Source organism: Palaemon carinicauda, chromosome 1 (assembly GCF_036898095.1).
Source record: "Palaemon carinicauda isolate YSFRI2023 chromosome 1, ASM3689809v2, whole genome shotgun sequence".
Taxonomy (NCBI): Eukaryota; Metazoa; Arthropoda; class Malacostraca; order Decapoda; family Palaemonidae; genus Palaemon; species Palaemon carinicauda.
Genome location: NC_090725.1, coordinates 118,643,326 through 118,667,463, shown reverse-complemented (window position 1 = coordinate 118,667,463; position 24,138 = coordinate 118,643,326). Strand labels below are relative to the sequence as shown.

Sequence of the window (24,138 nt, the reverse complement as noted above, 5' to 3'; positions counted from 1 at the left end):
CAGGTGGACAGCTGAAAGATGCCAACGGTTCGAGGCTGCTAGGGAGAATATGGCTACTAGAACATGGTTCAGAGGCCCTGACTTTGACCCGCCTCTGTTGAGGCAGCGGACCACCACTTCGCTGTCGAGGACCAGACGAAGGTGTTGTTTCTTGGGAAGAGCGAGACGTTTCAGGGTTAGAAGAACTGCCATGGCCTCTAGCACATTGATGTGAAAATGGCGGAACAAGGGAGTCCAAAGACCTTGAACTTTCTTGAGGTGAGAATAGCCGCCCCAACCTGATAAGGATGCGTCTGTGTGAATGATTAATTCCGGAGGCGGAAATCGAAGGGGAACTGACTTTGACAGACTGTTTGCTCTTGTCCAAGGAAGAAGTCTTTCCCGTAGAATGGGAGGAAGGCGGACTTTCCTGTCCCGGAGCTTCCGGTTCGCCCTCGAACGCCAGACACGATTGATATCTTTCAATTTTGCCTTCAGAAGAAGATCCGTCACTGAGGCAAACTGAAGGACCCCAGAATCTTCTCTTGGAGTCGTCTGGAACTTACTTTGTCTTTGAGAAAGCGTTTGGTGTTCCTTGCAATCTCTAACCTCTTGGGTCTGGGAAGACACAGAGTATGAGATATAAGATCCCATTGCAGGCCGAGCCATTGGAACTTCGATTTTGGAAGAAGACGGGACTTCTTGAAGTTGATCTGGAAGCCTAGAGACTGAAGATAATGGATGACTTTGTGAGTGGCTTTTAGGCAATTTTGGGAGGTGTCTGACCAAATGAGCCAGTCGTCCAGATAGGCTACTACTTGAATCCCTAGATTCCTGAGTTCCTGAACAGCGACTTCTGCTAGCTTTGTGAAGATCCTTGGGGCGATGTTGAGCCCGAAAGGCATCACCTTGAAGGAGTAACTTTTGTCCCCTAAGCGAAAGCCTAGGTACGGACGGAAGTGTCTCGCTATCGGGACGTGATAGTAGGCGTCTGTAAGATCGATAGAGGTGGTGACGGCCCCACGGGGAAGTAAGGTCCGCACCTGCGAGACGGTAAGCATTCGAAACTTGTCGCATTGAATGGACAAGTTGAGAAGGGATAGATCTAGAATCACTCTTCTCTTGTCTGAATCCTTCTTCGGGACACTGAACAGCCGACCTTGAAACTTCAGATGTTTCGTTTCTTGTATGGCGTTCTTTTGTAAAAGATCCTGGACAAATTCGACCAGGTCCGGAGTGGAATGTTGACGAAATTTGTTCGGAGGAGGAGGTCCTTGAATCCAACTCCACCCCAGTCCCTTGGAGATGATACTGAACGCCCAGGGACTGAACCTCCATTTGTTGCGGAAGGCATAGAGCCTCCCCCCTACCTGCTGCACCTCAGTATTGGTTTGAGGAGTTGCCTCCACGTCCGCCTCGGAAGTTCTTTCCTCTGCGAAAGGCTCTTCCCCTGCCTTTGTTCTGGTTAGAGCCACGGTGGTAGCCTCTACCTCTACCATAACTCTGGGAAGAGCTATGAGCCTCGTAAGACTGGTTAAAGGCAGGGGAAGTGGCGGAGGCACCAGAAAGCTGGCTCTTAGGTAGCAGAACGGTGACATAGTCATCCGAAGGAGCCCGAGAGGTGGAAGGCTGTGCAGGGACAACAGAAGATGGAGGAAGAGGCAGCCGGAAGTTGGATGAAGCACTCTGTTGTTGCCTGAACTGGGTGGAGGTATATGGTCTAAGCTTCTTCCTACCCCGGGCTTGATAATTTGCGGGGTCATACTTGCGTTTAGGGGTCAAACCCCAACGGGCTTTAAGGCTCTGATTAACCCTAGTGGCCTCCGCCAAGACTTCCTCTACGAGATCCTCGGGGAAGAGATTTGAACCCCAACAGGAGGACCGGATGAGTTTATTAGGTTCATGCCTAATCGTCGCCTCAGCTAGGACATGCTTGCGACATCTGCGTTTAGCAGTAGCGAAGTCATATAAGTCATAATATAAAGACTGTAACGTAGCCTTGTTGAGAGACTTAAAAATACTCTCCGTATCGTAAGTCAAGGCTATCGACTCCGTGGATGTGGCCAGGTTTAGAGTACGGCCCACACGTAGGCGGGAATCATATTCCTGTTTAATGAGGGATTCCGGGAGACGGGGAAGCTTCTCACTAAACAAGACTGAGGCACAGTCTGCTGCAAGCTTGCCGGAGGTAAAGGTGGTATGGACGTTGTCCCAACACTCAATACCTGAGGGAAGAAGGAGGGAGATTGGATCCACCTCTCGGATGGGAGGCAAGGGCTTCTCCTCCAAAGCATATTGAAAGGCAAGCTCTGCCACCTTATTGACGCATGGAGTCAAGGTGTTCTTGTCCATTAAGAACATCGTAAAGGAGCTTTTATAAGGCGTCAGCATGGTGTTAGTGCAGCCGATGTCATTCAAAAATCTGGCCCAAACAGATTGGGCTTGCTCCTTCGGGAAGATGACCGTCTCTTTGGGGACCTTGTCTAATCGAACTAAAGCTTCCTCAGTAAGTCTGGCATAACCATGAAATGGAAATGCCAGACCAGGAGGAAAGAATTCAAAGTCCTCTAGAGGACGAGTGCCAAGGCCCTCCAGAGTCAACATTCCGTCCGAGAACGGGGAATGAAGAGCCATCCGCCAGGGGTTGTTCTTGGCAAACGGCGGGAGCTTAGAGGCATCCGGGATGAGAGAGCTTTGGACTCTCTCCGGAGCTCCTTGCTCTAAAGCCCCAATTCTCTGACCGAAGTTAGAGAACATCGAGTCCATCCTCGACTGCATCTCCGAAACCAACTTTGCCTGCATCTCCGACACGATGCGAAGCATGGCTGATTCGGAAAGGCCCGGGCTAGCAGCAGGAGGGGCGGAAGGAACTCCCGGGTCGTGAGACTTAGAGGAGGAACCAGAGGTCTTTGAAGACGGGTTCGTACAATGTTTAGAGCCATGAGAAGTCTTGTGAGGCTTGCGGGCTTTGGGTAAGGTCCTTGAAGTAGACTTATCCTTAGGGGGAACCGGGTATGAACGTTGAGACGAATCACGGTCCCCAGAAAATCCAAGAAAAGAAGAGCGATCAGAAGAAGAAGAAAGAGCGGGGCTGAGGATAGGAATCTCAGCGCCGGACACACCTGCCTCACTTACCACCCTACCTGTATCCGGCTCGTCTAGCAACATTGATTCGACGTCCAGGTTCATGGAGGCAACATTATCCTCCAGACCTCCGGGGGCGTCCGATGGATCTTGCTCTGGGTCGATGAGACCCGTTATAGTGGCATCAATGTGGGCAATGATGGGAGCTGCCACATGCCTAGCCACAGCAGCTGAAGACTTGGCGTTGGGGTAAACCATGGTGCAGTAGTCCTCAGATAGGACGTACGGCCGCTTAGACTTCACATTCCGGGCAAACCCACCAACCCACACCTTCAGTGTGGCCCGAGCCGCAGACTTTTGCTCCGGGGATGCCTGAAATAATAGTGGGAATTATAAAAGGGAGACTCCCAATGATCCTTCAAGACCATATATATCTTACTAATAGTAAATAAAATAAGAAGGCAATATAGCCAACGGGACTCACCGAGTCAGATCCAAGGGTAGTGATAAGGTCGAAGCAAATCACACAGTTATCCGGGTGCCATACCACCACGTCTTCCAGTTGAACCCCACAAGGGGCGTGAGATCGGCAGACGGAGTGGCCACAAGGCTGGTGCAGAACAGCTGCACAGGCCGGCGTCAGACAATGCACCATCTATAAAAAGAATAGTATATGAGAAACTGTAATTCTCTTAAATAGGGGCGGGTCCGGAGGACCCGGGCCTAACATAGGTCTAACACAAGATTAGAGCTTAACTGTACTATTCTTACATAGGGGCGGGACCGGAGGTCCCGGGCCTAAACATAAGTCTAACTTGAAACTAAAGTATAGCCATCCATTCCGGTCAAGCCGGGAGCATAAAAAAGGATGCAATAACAAGGAATTAAGACACATGGTGTCTGATTTCCCGGGGCGGGGTAGACCCCGGGCCGGGAAATAAAGGTATATTCAATACCAATTCCTTTAGGGACTCCGGGGTAGTGATCTGTCATATATAATCATCATAGGAAATGTTATCAAATAATAGGGGGGCGGAACTGTAGCTAAGAACTGCCAATCGAACCCGGAGGGTTTCGTATAACATAAGCCAGAATGAAAAGTGAATATAAAATAGGGTGCACCGGGATCCAACTCTGTTGACCGGTGGCCAACCAGACTAGACAGAGACTAAACCGCCGGGCCACCCGGAGGACAAAGTCCATAAACACTTAACTACCCCCTCTAAAAGGAGGGAAGGCAACGGTCCCTTAGTGGAGGGGGGAGAAGCCTAGCCTCCCACCTAGCTAGAGGGGGAGTGTGGGGGAGGATCACGTGATACGAGGCAGCAGGGCTACCAACTGACGATCCCCAACCAGACAGATCAAACGGAGTAATGGCACAAATATTCATTATAATAATAATAATAGCGTTAAATATATGAATAAACACATAGAAAATTTTTGGGCAAGGCATGCAACATAATAATTAAATCACAAAAGACACACCTGATGGCTAAAAATAACATTGCCGCCTTAGCAAGAAGGTCGGCAGCCATAGCGATACGTAAATGATATCGGCCCAAAAATTGAACCACGAGGATTCTAAACGCTAAATAATGAATATTCACAATAACAAATAATATTTGATAATAAAAATAATACACATAGTAACACCGCAAGTGAAAATTAAAAGCTCTCAAAAACAGGAGTACCAACTGTAGTGAAATCAAGCAAGATCGGTATGAACGAAGAGAATAAACTCCTATAATATAAATATTAAACGATCTAGGTTGCTCAAAACACAGTAAAACCCAGCTTGGTACTTAACTTAGACGGTGTCTCCTGGGAAACCGACGAAGAAGCCATAATTCACTAGAAAATAACCAAAATTCGAGAGCACCAGAAAAATGCGGGTTACTTTACTCGTCGTGCTAAAAGGAGTTGGGTTCTGAGCGGATGCATTGTAGTAGTACCGAGTGAGGTTGAACGGCTCTCCTCTATTGGGGTTCTCTGTCGTGGATTAATCTAAATAGTGCGGGACCTCTGGAATATACGCCCAATTTTATACCGACACCAATAGGTGAGCGAGCTAGTTAACCTAGCACTCCTTTACATTTTTTCTCTGGTATATTTAGCAGTAAATTACCTAAGAATAAGTGCTAAATGGAGCTTATTCACTGGGCGGCACAGGTTCGAGCCCAGAAATATATATATATATATATATATATATATATATATATATATATATATATATATATATATATATATATATATATATATATACGTATGTATATATATACATACAAATATATATATATATATATATATATATATATATATATATATATATATATATATATATATATATATATATATATATATATATATATATATATATATATATATATATATATATATACATACACACACATATATATATTTTTTAAATATTTAACTTAGCCGGTGAATATATAGCTGCAACTCTGTTGCTCGACAGACAAAAAAAACTGTACAAAAAACTCGCCAGCGATCGCTATACAGGTTGCGGGTGTGCCCATCAGCGCCAACTGTCGGCCAGATACCATACTCCATGTAAACAAAGACTCAATTTTCTCTCTGTCGACGTGTCGACAAGACGTACTTTACTCGCTGTTGAAACCTGGAGTTTTTCCCATCATCTTTGGTGAAGTACTATATTCTGGTTTTGAGCTTTCGCTGTGCAGGGTTTTTCTTCAAATAAATCCTTGAACTCTTTTTTTGTAACGGATTCATTGTTGATGACTTAGATTTTTTTTTTGGAATTTTCCCTTGACCAATTCAAAATGGCTGACCTTTCACAAGTTCCCAAGTTTAGAAAATGCAATGCTAGGGACTGTTCTAGGCGTCTTCCGAAGGCTTCTCTCGACCCTCACACTGTTTGTTCCAATTGTCGGGGTAAAACCTGTCAATTGGAAGATCGGTGTGAGGAATGCGTGGGCCTTTCGGAATTCGATTTTATCGAATTTGAAAAGTACACACGCAGGCTAGAGAGAGATAGAATTAGGAGAAGTTCTTCTAGGTCGATAGATTTTTCCTCTCCTCATGCCCCACAACCTATTCCTTCCCCTGTAGTGGTTGTTCCTAAACCCCCTCCTGGCACTCAGGAACCATCGATGGCTGACATGATGCGTGCTATCCATGCCCTGGGGGAGAGAGTTGAGTCCCTTGCAAGTGACCGCAATCAACTCATGGCGGATGTTAAGGAGCTAAAGTGCCAAAGTGCCGCGGGAAGTGATAAAGTGCCTAGTGAAAGTGTTGTGAACAGTGTTGCGCTTGAGGGTTCGTCTGTTCGTGCCTGTCGTCCTCCTAGTCCGGGACCTCTTGCAAGCTCCCAAGCCCAGGGGAGAAGCAATGTCGTACGACGCATGGGTTCGAGAGGCCTTGATCAGCGAACAGACGTTCCCTCCATGGTATCAGGCGTATCTCCCCAAGATCGCCCCTACCTACGTAAGACGAGAGAGCCCGTTTTTACCTCGTCGTCTGAAGGTGTTTCTCGTAGGAAACTTTGGACCAAGGTCTCACGACCTTTAAAGCGTAAGTCGGTCCCTTCAGAACAAGTCCAACGTCCCGGTTGTAGCCACTGGGTCAGTTCGGACTCGTTGCCGTCATCTGATGACTGCTCACTGCCTAAGAGAGGCAAAGCGGTACCGCTTCAGTCGCTAACCCCGTCTGTTGCCGCACCTGCTCCCGTAGACCCTAAATGGGCTTTGCTGCAAGACATGCAGTCCAAGCTTACGTCCTTGATGCAGGACTTTCATGCGGAGAAGGTTGCTGCTGAACCTTCTGGCCAACAACCTTCCAAGCGATCGGTTGTGCGTCCTGTTGACGCTGAGGTAACCTTCTCGCGTCTACCAGTTGAGGTGGTTCCTCCACCGATGCGACCCAGTGTGGGTTGCCAGCCGCACGTTGACGTTAGGCGACGCTCGGAGGTGGTTGTTGACGTTCAGGACGTTCAACAACCATCAGAGGTGACTTGTTTTGACGCGGTGCGTCAACCTCCGCAACCCGGTGTGGTTTCGACTTCACAACCCAGACGGTCTAGACAGTCTCGGGTGGACGCTGTGCGTCCTCGCGCTCCCATGGTTGTTGACAGTTCACAGACTGTGCAGCAGTTCCATGACGTTGCGTCCGGCTCCATCACGCATGCACCAGTGCGACCGGACTCAGCGAACCAGACGTTGCCCACTCCGTTGCCATTTCCTCATCAGTTTTCGGATGAGGAACTATCTGATGATGTTGCTGAACAACAAGACGATCAACAGTCAGAACTGGACGAGCCCAAGGCAACTCAACCATCATTGGACTTTAGAAAAGTCATGGCTGTATTCAAGGAGTTGTTTCCTGACCATTTTATTTCTGTGGCTCCTCGTTCTCCGCCGTCAGAGTTTGTATTAGGCATGCCTTCTACCGCACCTGCCTTTACTAAACTCGTCCTCTCACGCTCATCCAAGAGAGCTTTGCGGCTGTTAGGAGACTGGTTAGAGTCCAAGAAGAGTTTAGGGAAGACAGCATTTGCCTTTCCCCCATCTAAACTCTCTTCTAGATCGAGCGTCTGGTATGCCACGGGAGAAGTTCTCGGCTTGGGAGTTCCTGCCTCTGCCCAGGGCGACTTCTCAAGTCTTGTAGACTCTCCCCGCCGCCTTGCCATGAGACGCTCGAAGATTTGTTGGTCACCATCGGACCTGGACCACCTTCTTAAAGGGATCTTTAGGGCTTTCGAAATCTTTAACTTTTTAGACTGGTGCTTAGGAGCCCTGAGCAGGAAAATCTCTTCGACAGATAAGGATATTTCTTTGCTCATTATGTCCTGCATGGACAAGGCCGTCCGTGATGGGTCCAATGAGCTAGCTGCCTCATTCACGTCCGGAGTCCTGAAAAAGCGAGAGTCTCTCTGTTCGTTCCTGTCTGCTGGAGTTACACCATGCCAGAGATCTGAACTTCTCTTTGCTCCCCTTTCCAAGTGCCTGTTTCCTGAAGTCTTGGTAAAGGAAATTGCCGCTTCGTTAGTTCAGAAGGACACCCACGATCTTGTTGCGTCCTCAGCTCGCAAAGCTCCCCCTTTGCCTACATTATCTGCTAGACCGAGGATAGACACTCCAGCGTCTCGCTTTATTCCGCCCTTTCGTGGCAGAGCCTCCAGCAGAGGAGGTGCTCGTGCCGAAGGGAAACGAGGGAAGAGGAAAGGACCCAAGTCCTCCAAGGGCAGAGTCTGACTGCCCGCAACTTCAGACAGCAGTGGGAGCCAGACTCAAGAACTTCTGGCAAGCCTGGGAGAGGAGAGGCGCAGATTCACAATCTGTAAAGTTACTCAGAGAGGGGTACAAAATCCCTTTTGTACGCAAACCCCCTCTAGCAACGTCTCCCATCGATCTCTCTCCCAGGTACAGAGAGGAAGAAAAGAGGCAAGCCCTGAAACTGGAAGTGTCTCTTTTGCTAGAGAAGGGAGCGGTGGTCAAAGTCTCGGACCTTCGATCACCGGGATTTTACAACCGTCTCTTCCTAGTTTCAAAGAAGACAGGAGGGTGGAGACCGGTGCTAGACGTCAGTGCTCTGAATGTGTCTGTCACAAAGACGAAGTTCTCCATGGAGACCACAAAGTCAGTCTTAGCAGCGGTCAGAAGGGAAGACTGGATGGTCTCGCTAGACCTAAGGGACGCCTACTTCCATATCCCCATTCACTCAGACTCCCAACCTTTTCTGAGATTCGTCTTCGAAAATGTGGTCTACCAGTTTCGGGCCCTGTGCTTTGGCCTAAGCACAGCTCCTCTCGTGTTTACGAGGCTGATGAGGAATGTGGCCAAATTCCTCCACTTATCGGACATCCGAGCCTCCCTTTATTTGGACGACTGGCTTCTCAGAGCCTCTTCCAGTCGTCGCTGTCTGAAGGATCTCAAGTGGACTCTAGATCTGACCAAGGAATTGGGACTCCTAGTCAATTTGGAAAAGTCGCAGCTGGTCCCATCCCAAACTATTCTGTATTTAGGGATGGAGATTCACAGTCTAGCTTTTCGGGCTTTTCCGTCGGCCCCCAGAATAGATCAAGCCCTGTTATTCATCCAGAAGATGCTGAAGAAGGAACGCTGCTCAGTCAGGCTGTGGATGAGTCTGGTAGGGACGCTGTCATCCCTGGAACAATTTGTGTCACTAGGAAGACTACACCTCCGTCCTCTTCAATACCATCTAGCTTTTCACTGGAAAAAGGACAAGACGCTAGAAGCGGTCTCGATCCCGATTTCCGAAAAGATAAAGTCTTGTCTGACTTGGTGGAAGGACAATATCAACCTAAGAGAGGGTCTTCCCCTGGCTGTTCAGACTCCCAACCACGTTCTCTTCTCGGACGCATCGGACTTGGGCTGGGGCGCGACACTGGACGGTCGGGAATGCTCAGGTCTGTGGAACTCGAGTCAAAGGAGCATGCATATCAACTGCAAGGAGCTGTTGGCAGTACATCTGGCCTTGAAAAGCTTCGAGTATCTCCTTCGAGGCAAAGTGGTGGAAGTAAACTCAGACAACACCACGGCCTTGGCGTACATCTCCAAACAAGGAGGTACCCACTCACTGACGTTGTACGAGATCGCAAGGGACCTGCTCATCTGGTCAAAAGGTCAAGACATCTCCCTAGTAACGAGGTTCATCCAAGGCAACTAGAACGTCATAGCAGATTGTCTCAGTCGGAAAGGGCAAGTAATTCCAACAGAATGGACCCTCCACAAGGATGTGTGCAAGAGACTTTGGGCCACTTGGGGCCAACCAACCATAGATCTCTTTGCAACCTCGCTGACCAAGAGGCTTCCAATCTATTGCTCCCCAGTCCCGGACCCAGCAGCAATACATATAGATGCCTTCCTCCTAGATTGGTCACATCTGGATCTCTACGCATTCCCACCGTTCAAGATTGTCAACAAGGTACTGCAGAAGTTCGCCTCTCACGAAGGGACAAGGTTGACGTTAGTTGCTCCCCTCTGGCCCGCGAGAGAATGGTTCACCGAGGTACTTCGATGGCTAGTAGACGTTCCCAGAAGTCTTCTTCTAAGGGTAGACCTTCTACGTCAGCCACACGTAAAGAAGGTACACCAAAGCCTCCACGCTCTTCGTCTGACTGCCTTCAGACTATCGAAAGACTCTCGAGAGCTAGAGGCTTTTCGAAGGAGGCAGCCAGTGCGATTGCTAGAGCAAGGAGAGCGTCTACCATTAGAGTCTACCAATCGAAGTGGGAAGTCTTCCGAGACTGGTGCAAGTCAGTTTCTGTATCCTCGACCAGTACCTCTGTAACTCAAATAGCTGATTTTCTCTTATACCTGAGAAAAGGACGATCCCTTTCAGCTCCCACTATCAAGGGCTACAGAAGCATGTTGGCATCGGTCTTCCGGCATAGAGGCTTAGATCTTTCCAACAATAAAGATCTGCAAGACCTCCTTAAGTCTTTTGAGACCACCAAGGAGCGTCGTTTGGCTACCCCTGGATGGAATTTAGAGGTGGTACTATGATTCCTCATGTCAGACAGGTTTGAGCCGTTACAATCAGCCTCCCTGAAAGATCTCACTCTTAAGACTCTTTTCCTGGTATGCTTAGCCTCGGCTAAAAGAGTCAGTGAGATTCATGCCTTCAGCAAGAACATCGGATTTTCGTCGGAAAAAGCCACTTGTTCGCTGCAACTTGGTTTTCTAGCCAAAAATGAGCTGCCTTCTCGGCCTTGGCCTAAATCTTTCGATATTCCCAGCTTATCGGAGATCGTAGGCAATGAACTAGAAAGAGTCTTATGCCCTGTTAGAGCTCTTAAGTTCTATTTAAAGCGTACCAAACCTTTACGAGGCCAATCTGAAGCTTTATGGTGTTCAGTTAAGAAACCATCTTTGCCTATGTCAAAGAATGCTTTGTCATACTTTATCAGATTGTTAATATGAGAAGCTCATTCACATCTGAGTGAGGAAGACCGAACTTTGCTTAAGGTGAAGACGCACGAAGTTAGAGCTGTAGCAACTTCCGTGGCCTTTAAGCAAAATAGATCTCTGCGAAGTATAATGGACGCAACCTATTGGAGAAGCAAGTCAGTGTTCGCGTCATTTTACTTGAAAGATGTCCAGTCTCTTTACGAGAACTGCTACACACTGGGACCATTCGTAGCAGCGAGTGCAGTAGTGGGTGAGGGCTCAACCACTACAATTCCCTAATTCCATATCCTTTTAATCTGTCTCTTGAAATGTTTTTAATGTTGTTTTTTATGGGTTGTCCGGAAGGCTAAGAAGCCTTTCGCATCCTGGTTGATTTGGCGGGTGGTCAAAGTCATTTCTTGAGAGCGCCCAGATTAGGGGTTTGATGAGGTCCTGTTGTATGGGTTGCAGCCCTTGATACTTCAGCTCCTAGGGGTCTGTCAGCATCCTAAGAGGATCGCGAGGCTCCATAAGGAAGACGTACTTATAAGGCAGAGTAATCGTCTAAGTCGACTTCCTTACCAGGTACCTATTTATTTTGTTTTTGTTATTTTGATAACTTCTAAAATGAAAATAAAAACTCTTAGCTCATAAGATGTAAACATATTTAACTGGTCTCTACCCACCACCCTGGGTGTGAATCAGCTATATATTCACCGGCTAAGTTAAATATTTAAAAATGATATTTTAATTATAAAATAAATTTTTGAATATACTTACCCGGTGAATATATAAATTAAATGACCCTCCCTTCCTTCCCAATGGAGACGCAGTGGGATGAGAAGAAAATTGAGTCTTTGTTTACATGGAGTATGGTATCTGGCCGACAGTTGGCGCTGATGGGCACACCCGCAACCTGTATAGCGATCGCTGGCGAGTTTTTTGTACAGTTTTTTTTGTCTGTCGAGCAACAGAGTTGCAGCTATATATTCACCGGGTAAGTATATTCAAAAATTTATTTTATAATTAAAATATCATATATATATATATATGTATATATATATATATATATATATATATATATATATATATATATATATATATATATATATATATATATATATATATATATACACACATATATATACATATATATATACACATTTATATATATATATATATATATATATATATATATATATATATATATATATATATATACATACATACACACACACACACATACATACACATACACACATAGTAAGGTTCGAATTATGCAATTCCCCATTTATGCGGTTGGTAGTTTTCTGTATCTCCGAAGCTGTTCAAAGTCTGAGAGTCAAGCACTACAAAATATATCAAATATATTGCTTTTTTAAGTATGTTGGTAACCCTAAATACAGTGCTTGATAATAAATGTTACCAAATGATATTTTTATTACATTTTATTGACAATTTCATAATAAATATCCTATTTAAGGAAAAATTCCATATAAACAATGAAATCAGCTTTTAAATATGCAAGTCCAGCTGACAAAATGTAAACAAAATTGTAGTAACGTTCTTGGCAATCTTTATCTTTCTCTAACCTTTTGATAATTTTAATGGTAGTTTGTTCCGTAACTGGAATACAAACCACGCTATTTAAAGTGGGTAATTACTTTCGGCGTAGCTGAAAGGACGAGCCATTAAAATTTAACAAGGGTTTACTACCCCACCGCTAGTTAGCGGGGGGTAGGGAGGGTAGTTAGTTACCCTCCCCCCTCACACACCTGTGTTGTAAGCTCACTTTTTGCTTACGGCTCGGGTGCTAGTCGGACGTGTCCGCTATCACCCTCACCTACACGACAGCCATTTAATCATTGCTTTTGCTTTTTCTTTTCTAGAGTGTTGTGAAGTTGGCCTCTACAATGCGGAAGTGCCCTGGGTTACCTAACCGCCCTTGTGGGACCTTCATGTCTTCAATCGACACGGATCCACACACCTTATGCCCTTATTGTAGAGGTCAACAGTGTGAGAGTGATAACGTATGTATTGAATGTAGGGAGTGGCCTACCTCCCAGTGGGAGAGGTTTTCCCGGCGCTGGAAGAAGAAGTCCAAACGGGATATTTCTCCTTCAAAGGTTTCTTTGAAGAAAGAAAATCCTAAGGACTCTTCTTCCGTAGCCCAAACCTCCTCCGAAGCTCCCACTCGGTCGGCTTTTCGCGAGAGGCCGTCGAGTGGTAGCGTAGGCGGTACTGTTGTTGACCGATCTCTGGGTTTGGGAGAGGGAGTTGCCTCCCATAGCGAGGCAGCTCCTCCTCCTCCCCCGGGGGAGGATTTAATTATTTCTCCTGATGTTAATAATGATGATCTTTTGCAGCTTTGGGCTTCCTTGGGGCTTCAGGGTTCGCCTTCCAAGGAAGCCCTGTTTGACATGATCAGGTTGGGAGCAACTGTCAAACAGTCACCGACGGTAGCAGAGGTTGACCCTCTGTCTATTGTCGAGGCAGTTGTGGCAGAGGCTTCCAATGAGAGTGTTCAAACCCCTGCTCCTGTTGTAGCTGAAGGCTTAGCTCCCCCCTCTGAACATCCTTCGAGGGAGGAACTAAGTCCAACGGTCTCTCCTGCGGGTGATTCTCTCCCCCGGGGGAGTTCACTGACAGAGACTCCTCTTCGGAGGACTGCCGATGGTTTGCCTGCTGCTTCCAGAGGACATATCCGACGTAAGGCTTGCCTTCCTCTTCGTCGCCGAGGTCTTCCTTCTCCTCACAAGGGTGTTACGAGGCGCCTCTTCGGATCTTCATCCTCGCAGTCCCCCGCAGAGGAACCTCGTCCTTCAGCTACCGTTCCTGCTACTTCCTTGGACCTGGACCTCTCCGCAGATCTTTCACGATCTCCTACGCCTGCCAGACCTGCTGACCTGCCCTCACCTTTCCTGGCTGCTGACGTGTTGTGGGCGCCCACCCATCCCGTTTTCCAACGGGCACCGGTCCCTTCGGGGCAAAAGAGGCTTTCACACATTGTGTGTAAGTGTTTAGGCGCCAGGTTTCCCGTGCGCCAACGTTAGCCTGCGCGCCAGCGCACTACTGCTCGCAAGCACCCTCCGGTTGCAGTCTCATCTCGCCAGCACTCCCCTGCACGCCCACGATCTCCTGTTCGCTCTGCAGTTCCAGAGACTACGCGCCCACGATCTCCTGCTCGCCAACGGACCTCTGCGCGCCCTCGGCCTGATACACGCCATGGACGCCCTCGGTCTCCTGCTCGTCAGCGATCTACTGTGCGCCAGCGCTCTCGTGCTCGCCAGCGCTCTCCTGCTCGCAAGCGCTCTCCTGCTCGTCAGTGCTCTCCTGCTCGTCAGTGCTCTCCTGCTCGCCAGCGCTCTCCTGCTCGCCAACGCCTGGCTGCTTGTCATCGCTCGCCTGGTCACCCTCGATCTTCGGATCAGGGCTCCAAAGGGAAGTCTTCTTCCTCCCCTGCTCGCCAGCGCTCTCCTCCATGATCTCCGACGCGCCATCAGACCTCGCCTGCTCGCCATCCCTCGCTTACGCGCCATCGCGCGCAGTCTCCATCGCGCGCCCACACACCCGAACTTCTGTTACTGCTGCGCGCCCGCGCTATAGGGATATTCCCCTTGCACGCACGCGCCCTACGGCTTCGCCCTTACAGGAACCTGTGGCTGCACTCCATCCGAGGTCTCCGGAACGCGCACCAACGCGCCCCTTCACCTATGCGCCCACGCGCCCTGTCGCCTGCGCGCCCACGAGCTCCTTCTCCTGCACGCCATCGTTCGCCCAAAGTTGTCAACTTTCTCTAATTGGTGTCGTAGAGGGAATGTTGCTCTACTCAAGGCCATTATTCTCCTGATTGCAGACTTCCTTTAGTTTCTGCAGAAAAAGTTTCTCTTAATCACACTGGTGAAAGGCTATCGCTCATTCATGAGCCAAGTCTGTGAACTGAATCAATCTCTTCCTCGGGGGACCTGTCTGCTCTGATTAGAAGCTTTGAACAAATTAGCCCACCTTGGGAACTTGAACCCCCATCTTGGAATGTGACAAAGATCCTGTTTACCCAATGAGCCTTTAGGTAAGGCTTCAGACCAAGATCTGACTCTGGAAACAGTTTTTCTCCTGACCGTGGCATCAGACTAGAGAGTGAGGAAGTTGCATGGCTTGTCCTACCTTATATCACATTCCAAGGAGTGAAAAAGATTTTTTCCTTTGTTCCAGAGTTTGTGGCAAAAACTCAAATCCCGGCCATGATAGATACCAACCATATTTGACTTTACTTGTCCTGTAAAGGCAGTCAGGAAATACCTTTAAAAGTGGCTCCTCACCAAGCAAAGATCTCTAATCCGTTGGTGAGCACAGAATGCACCAAACAAGTTTTCTGAGAATACAATCTCTTTTTGATTGTGTAAAGTTATCCTCAAAGCCTATAAACTCTCAGGGGAAGCACTGCCTGGGATCCCTCAGGTCTCGTGACATTTGTGGTTTTGCTGCAACCATATCTTTCCACAAGAACCATTCAGTGGTCAGGTCCTTAGTGCAGAAGTCTGGAAAAGATGACTACCTTCACAGACCACTACCTAAAGGACTGGTCTCATAAATCACTGGATACCTTTTTTTTATGGGTCCCATTTTTGTAGCACAACTACTGATCTAGGCTGATCTCTCACAGGACGCTTACCCTCTTGTCAAGTAATCAGTTATTATAAGTATTAAATGGTATGAAAGTGGAATGTGTGCCTTTCTCCACTTCCTTCTTCATCCATCCATCACCTGAGAGTATCTTCAAAGGAATCCTTATGCAGGTAATAACATAATTTAGATCTGTATTTGTGGCAGATTTCATGCGACAAAACTTTCTTTAGAGTTTGATTTCTGTTCATATAAAGATATTTACTCTTGTCCATTGAGTGACTTGGGAGTTGAAATAAAAATATGGAGTGGCTTTTGTAATGTAGCTTTTTCGTGTTGTGAGTTACATTTTACATGCAAATCGCCCAATTCGTTCCAACCCTACAAAACACCACATTAAATCTTATAATAAAGCTACAGTATAACCACAATGAAATACTGTGCAGCCAAATATATTTGAACCATTCAATATACCTAAACTAACTGTTAATACCTGTAAATTAAGTAGTTATTAGAAGATAATGTAATAATAAATGGAAAATAATTCAATAAGTATAGTACAATACTGTACATATACAAAATATACCATACCATATGTACTGTACTATTATAGTTACCCTTACTATAGACTACGGCTACATTTTCTATTGTGTAATCCCATTTTCTTCAACTTTTTTTTAATGGGTGACTATTTTATTCTCTGCCTGGATGGCAAATCTCTTTTCTTTAACATAAAACATTTTTCACAATGTGTGCCATAAAGATATTCGCATCTCGCTTCGCAGCATGAAAATTTCGTAAGCAGATTCTTTCGTAAAGTGAGGTATGACTATATATATATACAGTATATATATATATATATATATATATATATATATATATATTTTATATATATATATATTTTATATATACATACACACACACACACACACACATATATATATATATATATATATATATATTATATATACATACACACACACATATATATATATATATATATATATATATATATATATATATATATATATATACACATATACAGATATATATATATATATATATATATTATATATATATCTATATATATAATATATATATATATATATATATATATATATATATATATGTACATATACATATATATATATATATATATATTATATATATATATATATATAAATACCTATATTTCACTAAACATTTAGCTGGGCTCCACAAGGCACTAGAAGAGTTGGAAGACTCAGGCCTACATGGCAGAGGACTATGGAGCATGAAGTAGATGATGATGAACGGAGAAATATTGAATTAAAAGCTCAAGATAGAGAAGACTGGTTAAGTCAAACCGAGCCCCTTTGGGTCAATAGGATTAGGACGAGATGAAGATTATATATATATATATATATATATATATATATATATATATATATATATATATATACACACTCAAATAAGCCATATGTATTAATACATTAAAGTCTGGATTCTCTTAATGACCACGGGATCAGAGCCCCAGGCGAAATCACTCAAAAACTATATTATCTGACCGGCCGGGTTTCGAACCCAGGTCCAAGATACTTGTATGACATTGACCATACCACTTACTCAAAAACTATAGTATCTGACTGGCCGGGTTTGGAACCCTGGTCCAAGATACTTGTATGACATTGACCGTACCACTTAGCCATGAAGTGGTATGGTCAATGTCATACAAGTATCCTGGACCAGGGTTCGAAACCCGGCCAGTCAGATAAAATAGTCTGAGTGATTTCGCCTGGGGCTCTGATCCCGAGGTCGTTAAGGCAATCCAGACTTTAATGTATTAATATTTATGGCTTATTTGAAATATGAAATAATGCATTTAAATGTGCTAAATTTATCATATATATATATATATATATATATATATATATATATATATATATATATATATATATATATATATATATATATATATATATATATATATATATATATATATATTTACAAACTCTCCTTTTTGTGGTGACCTATCAGTGGTCTAGAGTTACATAAGGACACATCAAATGATGGAGACTTCTTAACTCCTAAGGAAGACTCCCCATATAAATGACTCGGAAGTTTGTATCTGCATAGGAACAAACTGCAAATTTTAGAAATAATTTTTATTTTCCCTAGCTATGTTAAATCCTTGAACCAAGTATGATATGTCTATGAAGTGAATTTGATTAACACAGTAACACACTTTCGTTCAAGCCTCTCTTGATCTTTACACCATGAAAGGCATTACGGTAAATGACATTCATAAACCTTGAGTTTGTGGCATTTTGTGTTTTTTTTTTTTTTTTTTTTTTTTTTTTTTTTTTTTTTTTTTTTTTTTTTTTTTTGCTAAAAATACTTTAAATGGTCTTAGAACTTTTTCTATATATTTTTTAGTGTCCCATGTATTATGAATAGTTAGGTAAACGATTAAATTCATTTATTTCCTAAAATTTCTTAATCTGGTTTGTAACAGTAAGATTTGTATATTATAAGGTTATGAGATTTAACCAATGCAGTTATATGTTTGTTAATTTTTTGCAGATGAACTTGGTTTAGAAATAGCAGAAGAAGATTCTGCTGCGAAAAAAACAAAATCAGAACAAAGGAAGAAGATTGTTGCGCCAAGAACCAGTAGTAGCAAAGATGATTCAGAAATTGAACCAAAGCTGGAATCCAAGGCCAAGAGATCAAAGCATGGTTCACCTGCAGCACGCACTTCTGCAAAGGAACGACTTGGTCGTGTTGTTCCCTCCAAATCTGATCAGCCAAAAGATAAGGTAGGTCATTTGAGAAAGAGTAATTTCAAGCTTATTAAGGTCTTGCTTTCCTCATCCTTGTATTTGTGTACCGTACAATCACATATCCTTGGTCATATATATGTATATTTGTACAGTTAAAAAAAATATGTGCAAAAATTTACTTATATGGGCAAAGTAGAATTCAAAATAGTATTCAACAATCAGAGTAGCGCCAACGTAAGCCTGCGTGTTGTAAGAGACGACTAAAAAGGACAGGACTAGAGGACTAAGAATCTCCTCTGCCATTTTATTCCTATGAGACATCATAGCAGAGAAAGAAGAGTTGGTTGATATTGAATGCTTCCCGAATTCTAGTCTTAGGGTGTCTTAATGTGCGTGTATGTAGTATGATGGAGAGTAAGAGATGTGAGATTGGTAATATGTTCTGGTGTAGGAAGATAGATGTATTGGCCTTGTGTGAGACAAAGGTAAAAGGGAAGAGTGAAGTGACAGGTAGAGCATTGGGGATTGAAAGGGAGAAGACCGAGAGAGGGTGTGTCTTTATTGTTGAGGGAATGGAAAATAGATAAAGATGTGGAATCGAAGGAGGTGTCATCTAGGTTAATGGTGTTAAGGGTTTGCTTGGGTAGGGATTGTTGGGCTTTTGTTAGTGTGTATAGGCTGAGTTATGAGGAAAGTGAAGAGGGGAATGGTTTCTCGGTTGAGTTAGCTATACTCGTGCAAAAGATACAGTATTTGCCGTCGGACCAGGGTTTTCAGAATACTTAGTGGAGGATTCCTCTTCTTTCGATCACTCTCCTTAACAACTCTTAAAACAAACACACCTGAAGTTAAGCTGGATTAAACACGGGTTGGGGTTGTGATTAGCTTTGCTTTCAAGAACTTAGAGGTCGTAGTTAAAGGTTAGGTTCTTGAGTAGCCTACAACGGTTTACTTATTTTTAAATATTTAACTTAGCCGGTGAATATATATTGCTGCAACTCTGTTGCTCGACAGACAAAAAACTGTAAAAAACTCGCCAGCGATCGCTATACAAGTTGCGGGTGTGCCCATCAGCGCCAACTTTCGGCCAGATACCATACTCAATGTAAACAAAGACTCAATTTCTTCTCTGTCGACGTGTCGACAAGACGTACTTTACTCGCTGTTGAAACCTGGAGTTTTTCCCATCTTATTTGGTGAAGTACTTTGTTTTGGTTTTGAGCTTTCGCTGTGCAGGGTTTTTCTTCAAATAAATCCTTGAACTCTTTTTTGTATCGGATTCATTGTTGATGACTTAGATCGTTTTTTGGAATTTTCCCTTGACCAATTCAAAATGGCTGACCTTTCACAAGTTCCCAAGTTTAGAAAATGCAATGCTAGGGACTGTTCTAGGCGTCCTCCAAAGGCTTCTCTCGACCCTCACACTGTTTGTTCCAATTGTCGGGGTAAAACCTATCAATTGGAAGATCGGTGTGAGGAATGCGTGGGCCTTTCGGAATTCGATTTTATCGAATTTGAGAAGTACACACGCAGGCTAGAGAGAGATAGAGTAAGGAGAAGTTCTTCTAGGTCGATAGATTTTTCCTCTCCTCATGCCCCTCAACCTATTCCTTCCCCTGTAGTGGTTGTTCCTAACCCCCCTCCTAGCACTCAGGAACCATCGATGGCTGACATGATGCGTGCTATCCATGCCTTGGGGGAGAGAGTTGAGTCCCTTGCAAGTGACCGCAATCAACTCATGGCGGATGTTAAGGAACTAAAGTGCCAAAGTGCCGCGGGAAGTGATAAAGTGCCTAGTGAAAGTGTTGTGAACAGTGTTGCGCTTGAGGGTTCGTCTGTTCGTGCCTGTCGTCCTCCTAGTCCGGGACCTCTTGCAAGCTCCCAAGCCCAGGGGAGAAGCAATGTCGTACGACGCATGGGTTCGAGAGGCCTTGATCAGCGAACAGACGTTCCCTCCATGGTATCAGGCGTATCTCCCCAAGATCGCCCCTACCTACGTAAGACGAGAGAGCCCGTTTTTACCTCGTCGTCCGAAGGTGTTTCTCGTAAGAAACTTTGGACCAAGGTCTCACGACCTTTAAAGCGTAAGTCGGTCCCTTCAGGACAAGTCCAACGTCCCGGTTGTAGCCACTGGGTCAGTTCGGACTCGTTGCCGTCATCTGATGACTGCTCACTGCCTAAGAGAGGCAAAGCGGTACCGCCTCAGTCGCTAACCCCGTCTGTTGCCGCACCTGCTCCCGTAGACCCTAAATGGGCTTTGCTGCAAGACATGCAGTCCAAGCTTGCGTCCTTGATGGAGGACTTTAATGCGGAGAAGGTTGCTGCTGAACCTTCTGGCCAACAACCTTCCAAGCGGTCTGTTGTGCGTCCTGTTGACGCTGAGGTAACCTTCTCGCGTCTACCAGTTGAGGTGGTTCCTCCACCGATGCGACCCAGTGTGGGTTGCCAGCCGCACGTTGACGTTAAGCGACGCTCGGAGGTGGTTGTTGACGTTCAGGACGTTCAACAACCATCAGAGGTGACTTGTTTTGACGCGGTGCGTCAACCTCCGCAACCCGGTATGGTGTTGACTGCACAACCCAGACGGTCTAGACAGTCTCGGGTGGACGCTGTGCGTCCTCGCGCACCCATGGTTGTTGACATTTCACAGACTGTGCAGCAGTTCCATGACGTTGCGTCCGGCTCCGTCACGCATGCACCAGTGCGACCGGACTCAGCGAGCCAGACGTTGCCCACTCCGTTGCCGTTCCCTCATCAGTTTTCGGATGAGGAACTATCTGATGAGGACGTTGCTGAACAACAAGACGACCAACAGTCAGAACTGGACGAGCCTAAGGCAACTCAACCATCATTGGACTTTAGAAAAGTCATGGCTGTATTCAAGGAGTTGTTTCCTGACCATTTTATTTCTGTGGCTCCTCGTTCTCCGCCGTCAGAGTTTGTATTAGGCATGCCTGCTACCGCACCTGCCTTTACTAAACTCGTTCTCTCACGCTCATCCAAGAGAGCTTTGCGGCTGTTAGGAGACTGGTTAGAGTCTAAGAAGAGTTTAGGGAAGACAGCATTTGCCTTTCCCCCATCTAAACTCTCTTCTAGATCGAGCGTCTGGTATGCCACGGGAGAAGTTCTCGGCTTGGGAGTTCCTGCCTCTGCCCAGGGCGACTTCTCAAGTCTTGTAGACTCTCCCCGCCGCCTTGCCATGAGACGCTCGAAGATTTGTTGGTCACCATCGGACCTGGACCACCTTCTTAAAGGGATATTTAGGGCTTTCGAAGTCTTTAACTTTTTAGACTGGTGCTTAGGAGCCCTGAGCAGGAAAATCTCTTCTGTAGATAAGGATATTTCTTTGCTCATTATGTCCTGCATGGACAAGGCCGTCCGTGATGGGTCCAATGAGCTAGCTGCCTCATTCACGTCCGGAGTCCTGAAGAAGCGAGAGTCTCTCTGTTCGTTCCTGTCTGCTGGAGTTACGCCATGCCAGAGATCTGAACTTCTCTTTGCTCCCCTTTCCAAGTGCCTGTTTCCTGAAGTCTTGGTAAAGGAAATTGCCGCTTCGTTAGTTCAGAAGGACACCCACGATCTAATTGCGTCCTCAGCTCGCAAAGCTCCCCCTTTGCCTTCATTGTCTGCTAGACCGAGGATAGACACTCCAGCGTCTCGCTTTATTCCGCCCTTTCGTGGCAGAGCCTCCAGCAGAGGAGGTGCTCGTGCCGAAGGGAAACGAGGGAAGAGGAAAGGACCCAAGTCCTCCAAGGGCAGAGTCTGACTGCCCGCAACTTCAGACAGCAGTGGGAGCCAGACTCAAGAACTTCTGGCAAGCCTGGGAGAAGAGAGGCGCAGATTCACAATCTGTGAAGTTACTCAGAGAGGGGTACAAAATCCCTTTTGTACGCAAACCCCCTCTAGCAACGTCCCCCATCGATCTCTCTCCCAGGTACAGAGAGGAAGAAAAGAGGCAAGCCCTGAAACTGGAAGTGTCTCTTTTGCTAGAGAAGGGAGCGGTGGTCAAAGTCTCGGACCTTCGATCACCGGGATTTTACAACCGTCTCTTCCTAGTTTCAAAGAAGACAGGAGGGTGGAGACCGGTGCTAGACGTCAGTGCTCTGAATGTCTTTGTCACAAAGACGAAGTTCTCCATGGAGACCACAAAGTCAGTCTTAGCAGCGGTCAGAAGGGAAGACTGGATGGTCTCGCTAGACCTAAGGGACGCCTACTTCCACATCCCCATTCACTCAGACTCCCAACCTTTTCTGAGATTCGTCTTCGAAGATGTGGTCTACCAGTTTCGGGCCCTGTGCTTTGGCCTAAGCACAGCTCCTCTCGTGTTTACGAGGCTGATGAGGAATGTGGCCAAATTTCTCCACTTATCGGACATCCGAGCCTCCCTTTATTTGGACGACTGGCTTCTCAGAGCCTCTTCCAGTCGTCGCTGTCTGAAGGATCTCAAGTGGACTCTAGATCTGACCAAGGAATTAGGACTCCTAGTCAATTTGGAAAAGTCGCAGCTGGTCCCATCCCAAACTATTCTGTATTTAGGGATGGAGATTCACAGTCTAGCTTTTCGGGCTTTTCCGTCGACCCCCAGAATAGATCAAGCCCTGCTATCCATCCAGAAGATGCTGAAGAAGGAACGCTGCTCAGTCAGGCTGTGGATGAGTCTGGTAGGGACGCTGTCATCCCTGGAACAATTTGTAACACTAGGAAGACTACACCTCCGTCCTCTTCAATACCATCTGGCTTTTCACTGGAAAAAGGACAAGACGCTAGAGGCGGTCTCGATCCCGATTTCCGGAAAGATAAAGTCTTGTCTGACTTGGTGGAAGGGCAATATCAACCTAAGAGAGGGTCTTCCCCTGGCTGTTCAGACTCCCAACCACGTTCTCTTCTCGGACGCATCGGACTTGGGCTGGGGCGCGACACTGGACGGTCGGGAATGCTCAGGTCTGTGGAACTCGAGTCAGAGGAGCATGCATATCAACTGCAAGGAGCTGTTGGCAGTTCATCTGGCCTTGAAAAGCTTCGAGTATCTCCTTCGAGGCAAAGTGGTGGAAGTAAACTCGGACAACACCACGGCCTTGGCGTACATCTCCAAACAAGGAGGTACCCACTCACTGACGTTGTACGAGATCGCAAGGGACCTGCTCATCTGGTCAAAAGGTCAAGACATCTCCCCAGTAACGAGGTTCATCCAAGGCGACTTGAACGTCATAGCAGATTGTCTCAGTCGGAAAGGGCAAGTAATTCCAACCGAATGGACCCTCCACAAGGATGTGTGCAAGAGACTTTGGGCCACTTGGGGTCATCCAACCATAGATCTCTTTGCAACCTCGCTGACCAAGAGGCTTCCAATCTATTGCTCCCCAGTCCCGGACCCAGCAGCAATACATATAGATGCCTTCCTCCTAGATTGGTCACATCTGGATCTCTACGCATTCCCACCGTTCAAGATTGTCAACAAGGTACTGCAGAAGTTCGCCTCTCAAGAAGGGACAAAGTTGACGTTAGTTGCTCCCCTCTGGCCCGCGAGAGAATGGTTCACCGAGGTACTTCGATGGTTAGTAGACGTTCCCAGAAGTCTTCCTCTAAGGGTAGACCTTCTACGTCAGCCACACGTAAAGAAGGTACACCAAAGCCTCCACGCTCTTCGTCTGACTGCCTTCAGACTATCGAAAGACTCTCGAGAGCTAGAGGCTTTTCGAAGGAGGCAGCCAGTGCGATTGCTAGAGCAAGGAGAGCGTCTACCATTAGAGTCTACCAATCGAAGTGGGAAGTCTTCCGAGACTGGTGCAAGTCAGTTTCTG

At 46.0% G+C, this 24,138-nt stretch overlaps 1 protein-coding gene across 1 annotated transcript in view; it reads left to right on the top strand.

Moving 5' to 3' along the window:
• Positions 1-24,138, top strand: part of Nab2 (Nuclear polyadenosine RNA-binding 2) — a 379,140-nt gene that overhangs the window by 98,768 nt on the left and 256,234 nt on the right. The window contains exon 5 of the mRNA XM_068384339.1: positions 18,138-18,373. Within this exon, the coding sequence (XP_068240440.1) occupies positions 18,138-18,373 (236 nt within the window). The remainder of the gene's footprint in view (positions 1-18,137; positions 18,374-24,138) is intronic.